The sequence below is a fragment of the Mustela erminea genome, chromosome 10, assembly GCF_009829155.1.
Source record: "Mustela erminea isolate mMusErm1 chromosome 10, mMusErm1.Pri, whole genome shotgun sequence".
NCBI classification, from domain to species: domain Eukaryota; kingdom Metazoa; phylum Chordata; class Mammalia; order Carnivora; family Mustelidae; genus Mustela; species Mustela erminea.
The window spans coordinates 50,839,986-50,855,062 of NC_045623.1; the positions used below are offsets into that span (position 1 = coordinate 50,839,986).

The 15,077-nt window shown below is 37.7% G+C and overlaps 1 protein-coding gene across 1 annotated transcript in view; it reads left to right on the plus strand.

The window, feature by feature from the left end:
• The window catches only part of NEGR1 (neuronal growth regulator 1), an 851,338-nt gene that overhangs the window by 647,233 nt on the left and 189,028 nt on the right, over positions 1–15,077 (plus strand). The window contains exon 5 of the mRNA XM_032361613.1: positions 7,521–7,641. Coding sequence (XP_032217504.1) covers positions 7,521–7,641 — 121 coding nt within the window. The remainder of the gene's footprint in view (positions 1–7,520; positions 7,642–15,077) is intronic.

Consider the following 15,077-nt stretch of genomic DNA (forward strand, 5'->3'; position numbering starts at 1 on the left):
CTTGGAATTTCACTAAAAATGTCCTGTCACTGCCAGTTAACTAAAATGAGTTGACTCAGGTCCAGTGTGACCAATGATCTATTTAATTAAATTTTCTCTCAATTCTTTCCTTTTTTATGGATTGGCCAATGACTTTCTCATCATCCTCAAAATTACTACAGCAGCCTCCTAGCAGTTCTGCCTGTTTCCTCTCCTGCCTCTCTGCAGACCATGAACTACTCAGCAGCCAAAGAGTATTTATAAAAAGTTAATCAAACCATGTCATTCTGCTTAAAATCTCCAAAACTTCATCTCCTTAGAACAAAATTCAAAGGCTCTACTATGGGTTACCACACTCTACAAAAAATTGAGCCCCAGCTGCCTGCCCAATCTTCTTTTCTGGATCTTCCTTTCATCTGCTCAGACCATGACGACCATTTTGCTGCTGCTTAAATCTTTTAAGCATGTTTCCACCTCAAGCATGCTCTCAACTCAAGGCCTTTCACTTTTCTGGTTTTTTTTAATGGAATAATTTACTACAGATGACCACATGATTTCTTTCCTCTCATCATTTAATTTTCTTTTTTTTTTAATTTTTTATTTTTTATAAACATATGTTTTTATCCCCAGGGGTACAGGTCTGTGAATCACCAGGTTTACACATTTCACAGCACTCACCAAAGCACGTACCCTCCCCAATGTCCATAATCCCACCCCCTTCTCCCAAACCCCCTCCCCCCAGCAACCCTCAGTTTGTTTTGTGAGATAAAGAGTCACTTATGGTTTGTCTCCCTCCCAATCCCATCTTGTTTCATTTATTCTTCTCCTACCCACTTAAGCCCCCATGTTGCATCTCCACTTCCTCATATCAGGGAGATCATATGATAGTTGTCTTTCTCTGCTTGACTTATTTCGCTAAGCATGATACGCTCTAGTTCCATCCATGTTGTCGCAAATGGCAAGATTTCATTTCTTTTGATGGCTGCATAGTATTCCATTGTGTATATATACCACATCTTCTTGATCCATTCATCTGTTGATGGACATCTAGGTTCTTTCCATAGTTTGGCTATTGTGGACATTGCTGCTATAAACATTCGGGTGCACGTACCCCTTTGGATCACCACGTTTGTATCTTTAGGGTAAATACCCAATAGTGCAATTGCTGGGTCATAGGGCAGTTCTATTTTCAACATTTTGAGGAACCTCCATGCTGTTTTCCAGAGTGGCTGCACCAGCTTGCATTCCCACCAACAGTGTAGGAGGGTTCCCCTTTCTCCGCATCCTCGCCAGCATCTGTCATTTCCTGACTTGTTGATTTTAGCCATTCTGACTGGTGTGAGGTGATATCTCATTGTGGTTTTGATTTGTATTTCCCTGATGCCGAGTGATATGGAGCACTTTTTCACGGGTCTGTTGGCCATCTGGAAGTCAGGCAGATGGGAGTAACTGGGCGCTGTTCATCATTTAATTTTCTACTCAAATACTGCCTTATCAATAAGAGGCTCCATGACTGCACCACAGAAAATAATACATCTTGGAATTCCTTTTTTTTTTACTGTGCTCAATTCCCATCTCAGTTCATACAACCTTCTTACTGTTTATTTATTTACTTACTCTTGGACATGCATACATATGCATACATACCTACACACCCCTCAAAAATGTTAGTCCTATGAGGCCAGGGATATCATTTTTTTTTTCATTAACATAGTCCCTAATAAAAATATTTAATATAGGAATGAAGAATAGGTAAGTGGTTAAACCCACTTCTTGAACAGTCATTTTTTTTTTAAAGATTTTTGTTTATTTATTTGACAGAGAGATCACAAGTAGGCAGAGAGGCAGGCAGAGAGAGAGGGAAGCAGGCTCCCTGGTGAGCAGTGAGCCCCATGTAGGGCTCTATCCCAGACCCTGGGATCATGACCTGAGCCAAAGGCAAAGGCTTTAACTCACTGAGCTACCCAGGCATCCCTTGAACAGTCATTTTTAAGAGTGGGAGAATAATATGAATAAGGGCTCATTCATGTCCCTGAGAAAAATCAATAGCACCTTCAAGTTCAAGTGTATAATTTAATTTATTTTATTTTTTAAAGATTTTATTTATTTATTTGACAGAGAGATAGCAAAAGTAGGCAGAGTGGCAGGCAGAGGGAGAGGAAGAAGCAGCCTCTCCACTGAGCAGGGAGCCTGATGCAAAGCTCCATCTCAGGACCTGAGATCATGACCTGAGCAGAAGACAGCCACTTAACTGATTGAGCCACCCCAGTGTCCCTCAATTGTGTAATTTTAACCTCAAAATGAAATCTACGTCAGATTCCCCTCACCACATTGATTGCCCATAGCCCATAGCCCTTTAATTCTCTAACACACAAACTGTTCTTAGGACATTTTTCTTATGTGCAATGTTAATTCTTTTTTTTTTTTTTTTTAAAGATTTTATTTATTTATTTGACAGAGAGAGATCACAGGTAGGTAGAGAGGCTGGCAGAGAGAGAGAGAGAGAGAGAGAGAGGGAAGCAGGCTCCCTGCTGAGCAGAGAGCCCGATGTGGGACTCGATCCCAGGACCCTGAGATCATGACCTGAGCCGAAGGCAGCGGCTTAACCCACTGAGCCACCCAGGCGCCCTGTGCAATGTTAATTCTTGAGTCATTCTTCATCTATGCGTCCATATGACATTTTAGGTATCTTTCCATTTTCTGTGTCCATCAGAGCAGCCTGTGAACCTCTAGACAATAGGATCATGTCCCTTTAACTTGTGTGGTAAAACACCTAGTGTTGAGCCATATGCACAAAGAACTGCATAAAAGCCTTTTAGTGACAAATTAGATTTTATTTCGGTTCATTACGCATGGGTTTTCAGGCAATGTTCCGGATTTCATGGTTTTGTTTATAATGAGTCATGGACCCCTTGACAAACAAGAGAGTAATTAAACTAACCAGGTTATCAATAGAAGCTTGTGATGGATCTCCTGTTGCATATGGTTATTTCATCTTCAATAATAGTTGGATATTATAAAAGGTTATGGCCTCTTAGTGTGACAGGGAGAGAAAGAGAGATTAAAACCTCTGAGAACAAGAGTGGAAATACAGTCCTACCTAGGCCTTGCACAAGCAAAAAAGTATCATAGTAATTGACAAATAAGTGGAGTTTTATTTATAGATATCTTTTGATATTCTATTGCCATTTATGGGGAGATGTGAATTTTGCTTTACAAAGATAAGTAAATTTATTAAATGATTTCTTATATTGTATGCAAGAATGTGTATATATATATTTGTGTATATATATGTATATACACACATAGATATATATGTAAATAGATTTACATATTTACATATATACTATATATATGCATATAAAATGAGAATATGTATTATCTCATAACATTTTCTTCAAATATTTTTGGTAACACTTTTTATTGTTTTTTACCAAGTTATTAACACGCACTTTAATAAAAATACTATTTCTTTGCAAGTTTCCTTCTAGAACTATAAGTTGAACTTTTACTATTAAGAATAAAAATACCACAGAGAAATAGAGGTGCTATAATTTCAAAGTGAAGTATCACCCTTAACAGAAAATGATGAATTTCCTAGGGTATTTTTAAAAGGAAGGGCAATGTTCTGTTGTAAGGGTGTTTACAGTTTTCATATTCACTGCATATTGAAAAATCATTAAACTCTGTTCTTTTTTATTGCTTTCTAAAGAAACCTAAAATATATCCAGAGTGCACACTAACTCAGGTTATTGTCTGAATGAATTAGTATTTGCATTTTCAAGGTTCCTGTTGTATTCAACGCTTTCTCATAGTGTTATTTCAAATATGTAGTATATTAAAAAGAGTGATAGAAAAAGAAAATATTTATAAAAATAGATACGTGTATCTAGAAAATAGATATGATAGACAGATACAGTTGCAACACCAAAAGGAACACACCATCCATGGAAGAAATCACTGATAAGCTGGAGTTCATTACAATTAGAAATTTTGACTCTGTGAAACACTATTGAGTCTGAAAACAGAATCCACACAAAAGTATTTTTAAAAAGGCACATCTGATAAAGGATGGCTATCCAAAATATACAAAGAAAACTCAAAAACAAGAATATAAACAACCTAATTTAAAAAGTGGGCCAAAGACTTTAACAGAAGATATACATCACCAAAGATATACAGATAAAAATTAAGTATATGAAAAGATGCTCCATGTCATATGTCAGCAATGAAATGCAAATCAAAACAATGGGATCCTCTACACACCTAATAGAATGACCAAAATCTGGAATACTGACAGCCCCAAATACTGGCAAGGATGTGGACCAACAAGAGCTCTCCTACATCGCTGGCGGGAATGCAAAGTGTTTTCCACTTTGGAAAACAGTTTGGTAGTTTCTTACAAAACTAAACATGCCTTTATGGTGTGATTCAACAATTGCACTCCTTTGTATTTACCCAAAGGAATGCAAAAACTTGTGCATGGATATTTACAGCGGCTTCATGTATAATTGCCAATACATGGAAGCAACCAAGATATTTCTTAATAAGTGGATGGATGAATAAGTTGTGGTGCTTCCAGATGATGGGATATTATTCCGTGCTAAAAAGAATTGGTCTATCAAGCCATGAAAGGACATGGAGAACCGTAAATGCCTAGCACTAAGGGAAAAAGTCAATCTGAAAAGGTTACATGCTCCATGATTACAACTGTATAACAATCTGGAAAATGCAAAACTTTGGAAACAATGAAAAGATCAGCAGTTTCCAGGTGGGGAGGGATAGTAGAGATTAAGAGGCAGAGCTGAGAAGACTTTTAGGACAGTGAAAATCATTTGTATGATATTATAATGATAGTTATGTGTCATTATGCTTTCCTCTAAACCCATAGGATATACAACACAAAGAGTGAAAACTAATGTAAACTATGGATTTTAGGTGATAAAGATGTGTCAGTGTAGGTTCAGCTATAACAAATGTACCACTGTGGTGTGGGCTATCAGTAACAGAGAGGCCATGCATGTACTGGGGCAAGGAGTATATGGGAGAACTCTACCTTCCACTCAGTTTTGTGTGAACAGAAACTACTCTAAAAAACAAAATCTTTCAAAAGAAAACGACCCATGCATGCAACTCTTAATGTTTCTCTTTAAAACTCATCAACTTACTATCTTACCCATCTCAGGCAATTGGTATTCTAACCTTCCAGTGAAGCCAGATGAAGTCACCCTGGACTCATCTCTTTATTTCACATCTGCTAGGAAAATCCTGTTGGCTGCAACTTCACAACAGACTCAAAGCCAATTACTTTCACTACCTCTAGTGCCTCCATCCTAACCTGAGCTGGCAACATCACTTGTCTTGCTAACCGCCACAGCTTCCTCCAAGTGCTCAGCTTCCCTCCTGGCCTCACTATTGTCTTATCTCAACACAGGAGCCAAAATTGCCTTTGAAATAAAAGTCAGCTTATATCTCTCTTCTATGGTAGTTCACCATTTCACTCAGAGTAAAACCAAGTCCTTAAAATGGCCTTCACAGTCCTATCTGATCTTCCATCCTTTGGCCCCATGCATCAGTCAGAGCTCTCCAGAAAAACAGAGCCAATAATCTATGTGGGTGTGTGTATATATATATATCTACATTTCTATATAGATATATTTCAATATAGATATACACACATATGTCTATAAATCTTTAGATGTCTAGAGAGATAAATACAAACATACATATTTATACATATCTACCCATATCTACCTACACACACATATACACACACACACAAAGAGAATATATTATGAGGACTAGCTCACGTGATTATGCAAGCTAAGAAGATCCCCAAGTTGCTGTCTGCAAGTGAAAACCCAGGGAAGTCCATGGTATAGCTCAGTCCAAGTCTGAAAGCCAATGAGAACCAGGAGAGCCAACAAGATAAAACTTAGTCTGAGGGCAGAAGACCAATGTTTTACTTCAAGCAGTCAGGTGATGTGGGGGATTCACCCTTCCTCTGCCTTTTGTTCTGTTCAGGCCTTCAGTGGACTGCAGGGTGTGCACCCACATGGGAGGGCCTGAGTCCACTGATCTGAATTGTATTTCCATACAGAACCAGACAAACCCAAAAGTAATGCTTGGCACATACCTAGACACTGCAATGCAGTCAGGCTGACAGAAAATGAACCATCACACTCCATCTCCTGATCTCCCTGCTTTCTCTTGCTTCAGCCACATGGTTATCTTCGGTATTTTTCAAACAAACCAGGCTTGCCTCAGCCTTAGGGCCTTATGACAAGTCTTACTTACTCACTACTTACTTACTTACTACTTACTACATAAAGACTTACTACTAGTCTTCATGCAAATCTCACTTTCTCAATGAATCTTCCTCAGATCACCCTACACACAATTGCCATCTATTCCTTGCTCATATTTCTCTTATCTTGCCCTAATGTTTTTTATCATCCCTCTTGTCACCTTCTAATGTTTATTTAAATTGCTTATTTATTTTATGTACGGCTTATAGTCTGTCTCCACATCCCTCCCTCCATCTAGAACATAAGCTTCATCACATTAGGGAGTTGGACTGCTTTGTGCCTTGAGAAATGTGCAGCATATACTGATCACTCAACAACTATTTGATGAGTAAAGGAGTGGTTATGCTACAAGGAGTTTTTTAAGCATCATTTTGTGTGCTTTGATCTCTGAACATGCAAAGATGGACGAGATACTCATCCTGCCTTCAGACAGCTAACAAGCAAGCCTGGCATACCCATAAATAATTACAATACAAGATAGAAAGTATATGGTATGAGAGATATTTAGATAAACTATTCAGAGAAGGGAAAACTATTTTCAACCAGAGCAACAGGAGACAGTATGGAGACACCTAATCAAGCCTGCATCTGTGGAAATGGAAAAGAATTGCATTTCAGGTAGAAGAAACAACCAAAAAAAAAAAAAAAAAATCACTGATGTGTTAAAGCACAGGAAAAGACAGAAGAAAACACAGACTAATAAGTCAGTATGGCAGTATTAAACCCAAATTCTGCAGCTAAGTAGCTGTGTGACCTTAGATAAATTATTTAACCTCTCTGAGCTTCAGTGTTCAATTTATGATATTGGGATAATACCATCTAGCTTTGAGTATTGCCATGAAGAAATCATGAACATAAAGCACCCAGCCCAGGGACTGGCTCCCAGTGATCACTCAATAAATGGGAGCTATTATGGGAGGGTAGTTTGACTGGAGTACAGATGAAGTGTTCCCCTCAACAATGCCACTTTTCCAACAGGAAGCAAGGCCAAAATGTATTGCATTTACTCTGCACTCCTTGGGAACATTCATCTATTGTCCAACTTGAAAAATGAAGCTGAAAATGACTAGCCTTGTATTAGAAGCATAAAACACTGAAAATGTGATGCATTGGCCTATCAGGCCTACGATTGCTTTGAATATAGAAGGAATAAAAATATATGTGTGTTATATTTCTGCTGAAGATTAGTTTTACTTACCCACCAGTTTCTTTGTTTGTTTGTTTCTTTTTCAGTTGCTCCTACAATTCAGGAAATTAAATCTGGCACCGTGGCCCCAGGACGCAGTGGATTGATAAGATGCGAAGGTGCAGGTGTGCCGCCTCCGGCCTTTGAATGGTACAAAGGAGAGAAGAAGTAAGGACTTTGTGATTATTACTGTGTTTCAAGCACTTTGAGCTAATGTGTTTGTGTTTCAGATACTTACTTGAAGCCATTTCTTTAACTGGCTTGAATGATTCTCAGCAGCCTCCTTGCAGGCAGGCAAACCGAAGGGGCCCACACGGGAGGGATGAGTAGCTAATAGCATTGAGAAGAAATGTCCACTTTGGTTTTATGTGATCCCAGAAATGCCTGCAAATCCTGCACTGCTGATACATTTCACTTCTTCCCCTCCTTTGTGAACCAGCACACCATTGCTCTCCCTAGCTGCCATGTTTACTTGGGAAGGAAACCAGCTTTTAAAGGACCTGGGCACAGCTTTCCTGAGTGCACTCCAAAAGCAATCGGAGCTGCAGCCTCTGCCTGGCTTCCTTGAGAAGTCTCAACCCTTTCACCTGCCTTACTCTCCCGCACAGCATTTTAACATTTCATTTTATAGAACACTGTGTTTTAGATATGCTATCCCTAAAGGGCCTGTAGAGGAGATAAAATACATGGTTAAAGGACTAACCAAGGGGATTTTAGGGCTACTGTAACTTTAGCTCTATATGATTGTCCCCTTGAGGAGCCCAGGAAAAGCCTTGACAAGAGCTGTTGAACAAAAGACAGGACTTGACTACTTTCTCTTTACTTTCAACCAGTAGGCTCATTCAGACCTCTTCAGCTGCTCTTATCAAGCCATCAGAGAAGAGTGGGACCCCTGTGGGTTAACTGGAAGATGGAATGCAGAGGGGAGGATATTATCTATAATACATTTTTTTTTTTTCTTTGCCTCAAAACTAGGGAAGAACGTGTTCAAGAAAATGCTAGGTTGGGCCATATAAAACTGCCATTTTTAGTCAAAAAAGCTAAATATTGGCAATTCCACACTGTTCAACAGATATATCTATGGGGTTTACTTATTTATACCATGGCTCATGTCTAATGACAGCTAAATGTCTAGTCTGAAAACTAGAGAAATATCATAAAAGTTTAGATATTGTCATAGTGGATGATAGTGGATGGGACCTAAGCAGGTACCTTTTTTTTACCCTTAAATTGTAATCAAAAGAAGAATTTGTAGAAGACCTTCTCCCTCTTCAACATCAGCCTTAACAATAAAGGAAGTCCCCATAACTATCTCATTGATCTGAATCACCGACTCTGCTTTTATCTACAACTATTTGCAACTATTTTTATGCAACCTCTTCTGTAATTTGGGGTATTCAATTCTTAATTCTTTTTACTACTTTATGTTTTTACTAATTCTAAATCTACCTTTTTGGGGCTTCATAGAAGCCCCACTTTTTATATACTTAGAATTAGATAAACTAGTCTGTGGTCACCCTTGTCCTACGGTACAATATTATATATTAGCCAATAACCTTTCTCAGATTCTGATAATCCAGATTCAGAAGTTAAGTGTGTGATTCTCTATATGGACAATATCTAGAAGAGTGGTTTCCAATCCTCCGTAAGTTATGAAACACTTTTTTCAAATACAATCTTATGTAGAAGCCCAGTTAGTAATATCTATGAAAATAGGACTTCTTTGGTAGATGTGGGCTGAACGGAGCTTCGGTTTTATGGTCTCAGAACCTTCCCTTGCAAGGGCTCCCCAGATCCCTGGTTCTTCCACAAAGTGCATTTTAAATAATGATAAAATATTTTACATATCTCTCAAAGTCCCTTTTGAATCTATGTGAGGCCTTTCTTACAAGATAACAAAATTATCACCAGTACTACGAGAGCTCCTTTGTTAAAGTCCTTTTGGTTTCCAGTATTTTGTGAAATGATGTCCTGAAATTTTTTTTTTTTCTATTTCCCTCTCTTTTCCTTTCCTAAATTCAGCAACCATTGTCAGAAAAGGCTACAATCATCCTTAGTCGACTTTCTTGGCCTATAGCAAAAGCAGCAAAGGACCCATTGGTGTCCACAGTCATAGTTTCAGTGACTCTTTTCCTACTGGAGAGATGGACAATAGCTTTTATTATATTTTGAAAGGAGTTTAGAACCACTACTATAAAAGGTGGATTGATTCTTCCCAATCAATGCCCTTTCCCAGCACACACACCTAGAGAAAATCTGGGAGCTGTGAAAATCAAATGTACTCGTCAATGGCCAACATACTTTCATTTCAGAGTGGAGTATACATCTGCCATTTGTTAAGTTTTTATTTGAGGAAATACTCAGATTATCAAATACCACACGAGTATATAAAGTCCTCTCAAAATTATAGTGAAGCAAATTTAAGAATGTGCAAGAAGGGGCACCTGGGTGGCTCAGTGGGTTAAAGCCTCTGCCTTCAGCTCAGGTCATGATCCCACAGTCCTGGGATCGAGCCCCACATCGGGCTCTCTGCTCCGTGGGGAACCTGCTTCCTCCTCTCTCTCTCTGCCTGCCTCTCTGCCTACTTGTGATCTCTGTCAAATAAATAAATAAAATATTTTAAAAAAACAAAAAAAGAATGTGCAAGAATAGGAAAGAGAAGGGTTCTGGTTGCTAAATGATGGTTGTTACACTCACTGAGTTTGTTTACCATGCTACCTTCTGGGCCCAGGCCATTCGAATGTTTATCTCATTAAAATGAAAAACTATCTATGTAAAAAGCATCTGCTGTTTGACGGGCAGTATTCTAAATTGTTAACAGACATTAACCCATTTTATCTAATTTTCACAACAAACTTATTAGTTAGATACTATTTTTATGGTCACCTTTTGCTTGGGGGAAAACAAAGCACAGAGTGTTTTTAAGTAACTTGCACAGGTTCATACAGTTAGTGGAGGGCTGGGATTTGAACTCCAGAAGTTTTACAAATCTTCATGCAGAGTCTATGCACCTAGTGTAGGTCATGGCACTTCAGAGACTATCAAAAATAATTTGAAATGTCAATGTTAAATGGCAACGGTAAGGACATTGCAGGTCACTTATGAATTAGCAAAATAAAAGACTGCACATACAAACACTCACTTACGCTTTCTGAATTTACTTAGTCAAAGACACAGAAATAATGGAATCAAGGTAGACACACAGAGAAGAAACAGATACAGCACGTTTCTGAGCTGTTTTCTTGACCTCAAGGTCACTAACAGAAACATGAAGCTGTCAGAGATCCTGTCAAAGTGTAGCAGAGTTTTTACAAGATCTGGAGAAGTTTTATTTCCTAGAGATATTTTTCACCTTGAGCGTACAAATATATTAAAAAAATAGCTTACTCTCTTCACTTCTGCTTAAGAGAATGTTTATAAAAACTCATCTCTTTTAACTTAAGATCTTCAAAGCTGATCTTCATTCAAATAAATATGAACAAATAAACATAAATAAATAAAAAAAGAGGCAGTAACTGAGCATCCTTAGTCTCATCTCTGCCTATAGTTCTTCTACATCCTATAAAATCCATATCTGGATGCTGAGAATAATCTAAAAACCTAAAAAAAACCCTGAAAAATAAAGCACAATTGAAAAGAAAACAAAGAAACAAATGCTTACTGAAGACAAATCACTTTCGTGGTTCTTTAAATTCTTTTATCTCTCTTCCTGTTCAGACTTCTGTGAAACACAATTTATTGTCCTCAATTTACCGATGGCAGAACTGAGACACAAGAGTCTTAACCTGTCCAAGAGCTCTCAACTTCAAAGGTGCCATCAAGACACATTTTATTGTGAACCTCTCAGTCCACATTCTTTCTCTTGCATACACTGCCATTCTTAGTTATCTACTGCTAAATAACATGTTAGCTTGAAACTTAGCAGCTGAAACCAGTAAGCATTTACTATCACAGTTTCTGTGGGTCAGGATGGGAGCAGCTTAGCTGGGTAGTTATGGTTCAGGGTGCCTCATCAGGTTACAGTCAAGTGTTATCTGGTGCTGGTCATCTAAAGGCTTGACTAGGACTAAAGGGTCTGCTTCTAAGGTAACTCACTCCGATTTCTGGCAAGTTAGTTCTTATTATAGGCAGAAGGCCTCACTTAATTGTCTCTTCATGGGACTGCTTGATTGCCTTCTTAACTTTTCCCAGAACTATTAAGCCAAGAGAGAGCAAGGTAGACACTATTTATGACCTAGTCCCAGAAGTTATGCTCTGTCATTCCTGTAATAGCTTCCTGCTTATACAGGGTGACCCTACTCAAAGTAGAAGGGGGAAGTGGGAACATGAATATCAAGAGTTAAGAATCATCAGATACTATCTTCAAAGATAAGCTTCTGGGGCGCCTGGGTGGCTCAGAGGGTTAAGGCCTCTGCCTTTGGCTCAGGTCATGATCTCAGGGTCCTGAGATCGAGCCCCGCATTGGGCTCTCGGCTTAGCAGGGAGCCTGCTTCCTCCTCTCTCTCTGCCTGCCTCTCTGCCTACTTGTGATCTCTGTCTGTCAAATAAATAAATAAAATCTTTAAAAAAAAAAAAAAAAGATAAGCTTCTACCGCTATCCCCCTCATGGATGGCACAGATGACAATTAAAAAAAGAAAAAAAAAAGAAACTTTTTTTTTTAAATTAGAAATATTAGTCATTTTGGCCTTTAGTTTATTACACTGTTTAGATAAGCACCATGAGAATGATTAAAGTTTTATACTTATTATTAAAATATTATCCTTTGGTATAAAATAGTTATTTTTTAATTATTTTCTTTTAACACATAGGCTCTTAGCATACCTGGTAGGGACAGTGCTCACAGACTTAATTTTGCTCCATTTGCATTTTAGTATTGGGAAAATCAGAATTTGGGGTTTAATTATATAGAAAGCCAAACATTTAAACTTTTTTTTTTCTTGATAATAGAAAAAGAAATAGACTCCTTATATTCAGTGAAGGGAACTTTCAGAATAGGAAAAGTACTATTAAACAAGTATTATCTTTGATGACATGAAATGAAGTTGATTTAGGGTTTGAGAAGAGTATATTTATTTAGGATTAAGACCAAAAACACAAAATAAATTTTAATGGATTAATGTTCAAGTAGGTATTGCAAAAACATGGGTTTTGTATCATTTTGTGAGGATGGCATCATCCTCTTGTAATGGTACCTATTTGGTAGGGAGATCATTGATGTAAAGCAGTGGTCCACAACATTTTTGAAATATATATTTCTGAGTAAAATTTGAAATTTAGGAAAAACTATCAGTGTATGAATACTTGTTTGTAAACTGTACATATGCACTTTTGAACTGATACTTTGCAAGCATTAAGTGACCTGTAACGGATAAAATTTAAAAGATGAGATATAATTAAAGAACAAATGGGCATTTTATTATTTTCTTTTCACACTCCCACAGATCACTTGGTACCCAATTTGGAGTACTTGCCCTCCATTTTAGAGACTCTTATAAAGTATCTTATTTTAAAATAAAGAATTTTAAGGGAAATTTTAATGGCATGCAAATTTTACCCTACCTGCTGACTTCGTAATTTTATAACACATATAACTCACTGTATACTCTCTTACCCATTCCTCACACAATTCTAACTAGATTTTTTAAAATTTAATTTTATTATAGAGTGAGAGAGGGAAAGAGAGAGCACAGGAGTGAATGAGAGTTGGAGGGGCTGAAGGAGAGAAAAAGAATCTTAAGGGGCCCCGTGCTCAGTGCAGAGTGCAACATGGAGCTCAATAACATCACCCTGATATCATGACCTGAGATGAAATTAAGAGTCGGATGCTTAACTGACTGAGCCACCCAAGCACCCCATACAAATATAACTAGATTATACCTGAGGAAAAACAAACAAACAAACAAACAAACAAACAATATCTTATAGAAGTAAAATGACTTGTTGAAGGGAAGTACAGAAAGGGAAGTAAAATCTAATGTCAAGATAACCTCGGTAGGTAATGAATGTACTTCTGGCCGTGGTAGTCATGGTTTCATAGGTGTGTACTTACCCTGGACTCATTGAGTTGTATATATTATACCTTATCAAAGTGAATTTTAAAAACAAAAACAGAACCAACTGCCAATATCCTGAGTCTTGTGTCAAAATATCCCTCTTCTAGATTTTATGCAACTTTGATTATTCAGAAGGGACTAGAAATAACGCATTCTCACTCTTCCTCTCTTTCTATCTCTATCCCCTTTTTTCTCTCTCTTTTATCTTCTCATATGCAAGGCCATTTTAAAAAAAGATTTTATTTATTTATTTGACAAAGAGACAATGAGAGCAGGAACACAAGAAGGGGGAGTGGGAGAGGAAGAAGCCGGCTTCCCACTGAGCAGGGAGCCCGGTGTGGGGCTCAGTCCCAGGACCCTGGGATCATGGCTTGCGCAGAAGGCAGATGCTTAACAACTGAGCCACCCAGGTGCCTCTGCAAGGCCATTCTTGTAAGACTAAGCAGTTACATATTTTGATTTAGAAGGGTACTAGAAATAATCCATTACCATCCATGTTAAAAACAATTTTCCTTGCTGACCTGAGAATTTACATGTTCATTCAACAAATATACATTAGGCATTTAACGGTGACATAATTGGTAAAGATTGAAAACAAATTAAGTTGCTTAACTGAAGAAACTTTTGTTTCTAATGTAATTTCACTATCTATCTATAATTTTATTTGATATTTCACTTTTTTTTTTAATAACCTAAGTCTTATCCATACAGTTTTATTATCCCTGTGAAGACTTTATCATCCCAGGCCAGGGAAGAAGTAAAGGATAAACATATGAAATAAGCAAGAGTATTTCACTACTGGGAAGTGGAAAACACATGTCCATGTAAGATATACATGCAAACTATTATATTTAAAACTCTGGGACATTCAAACAAAATTAAAAGTAGGCTAGTCCTGTTTTCATTTCCTGACTTACAGCTTATAGTTTGTCATAAAAGTCACCAAAATGAAATAAGGACCACATAAGAAGACCCTAAGGGAGTCCTAAGTCAAGTCCTTGAAAGTGCACAGCAGGGGTCCATTCAACTCAAATCAGAGCATTAACAAACGCTTCAGGGAAAAGGTAGCTTTTATGCTTGATATCAATGAACAGTATTTCCAAACATAGCAAGGAGTCAAGAAAAATCATAAGCAAGGAAAGAACGTGGTCAAGTAATGTAAGCATTGTGTGAGAGGGTTTCTTTTTATGTCTCTAGGTACAGGATGTGAAATCAGGTGTAACAGGAGATAGGGTTAGAAATGCATGTTAGGGCAAGACTTGGAGCATTTTAAATGTCAGGATAATACATTTAGACTTGATTCCATAGGATGTAAGAAGCCACTAAAGGACTTTTCAAGGGTAGTAGAAATATCCATTCCTTGTCTTCATAAAATGTTTCTCAGACCATTTAGGATGGGAAAGATACAAAATATGGTTTAAACTAGGGTATAGGGTGTGCAATTAAAAAGCAAGAGAGGGGGTGCACCTGAGTGGTATAGTCGGTTAAGCATCCGACTCTTGGTTTCAGCTCAGATCCTGATCTCAGGGTCAGGAGATCCAGCTATGTGT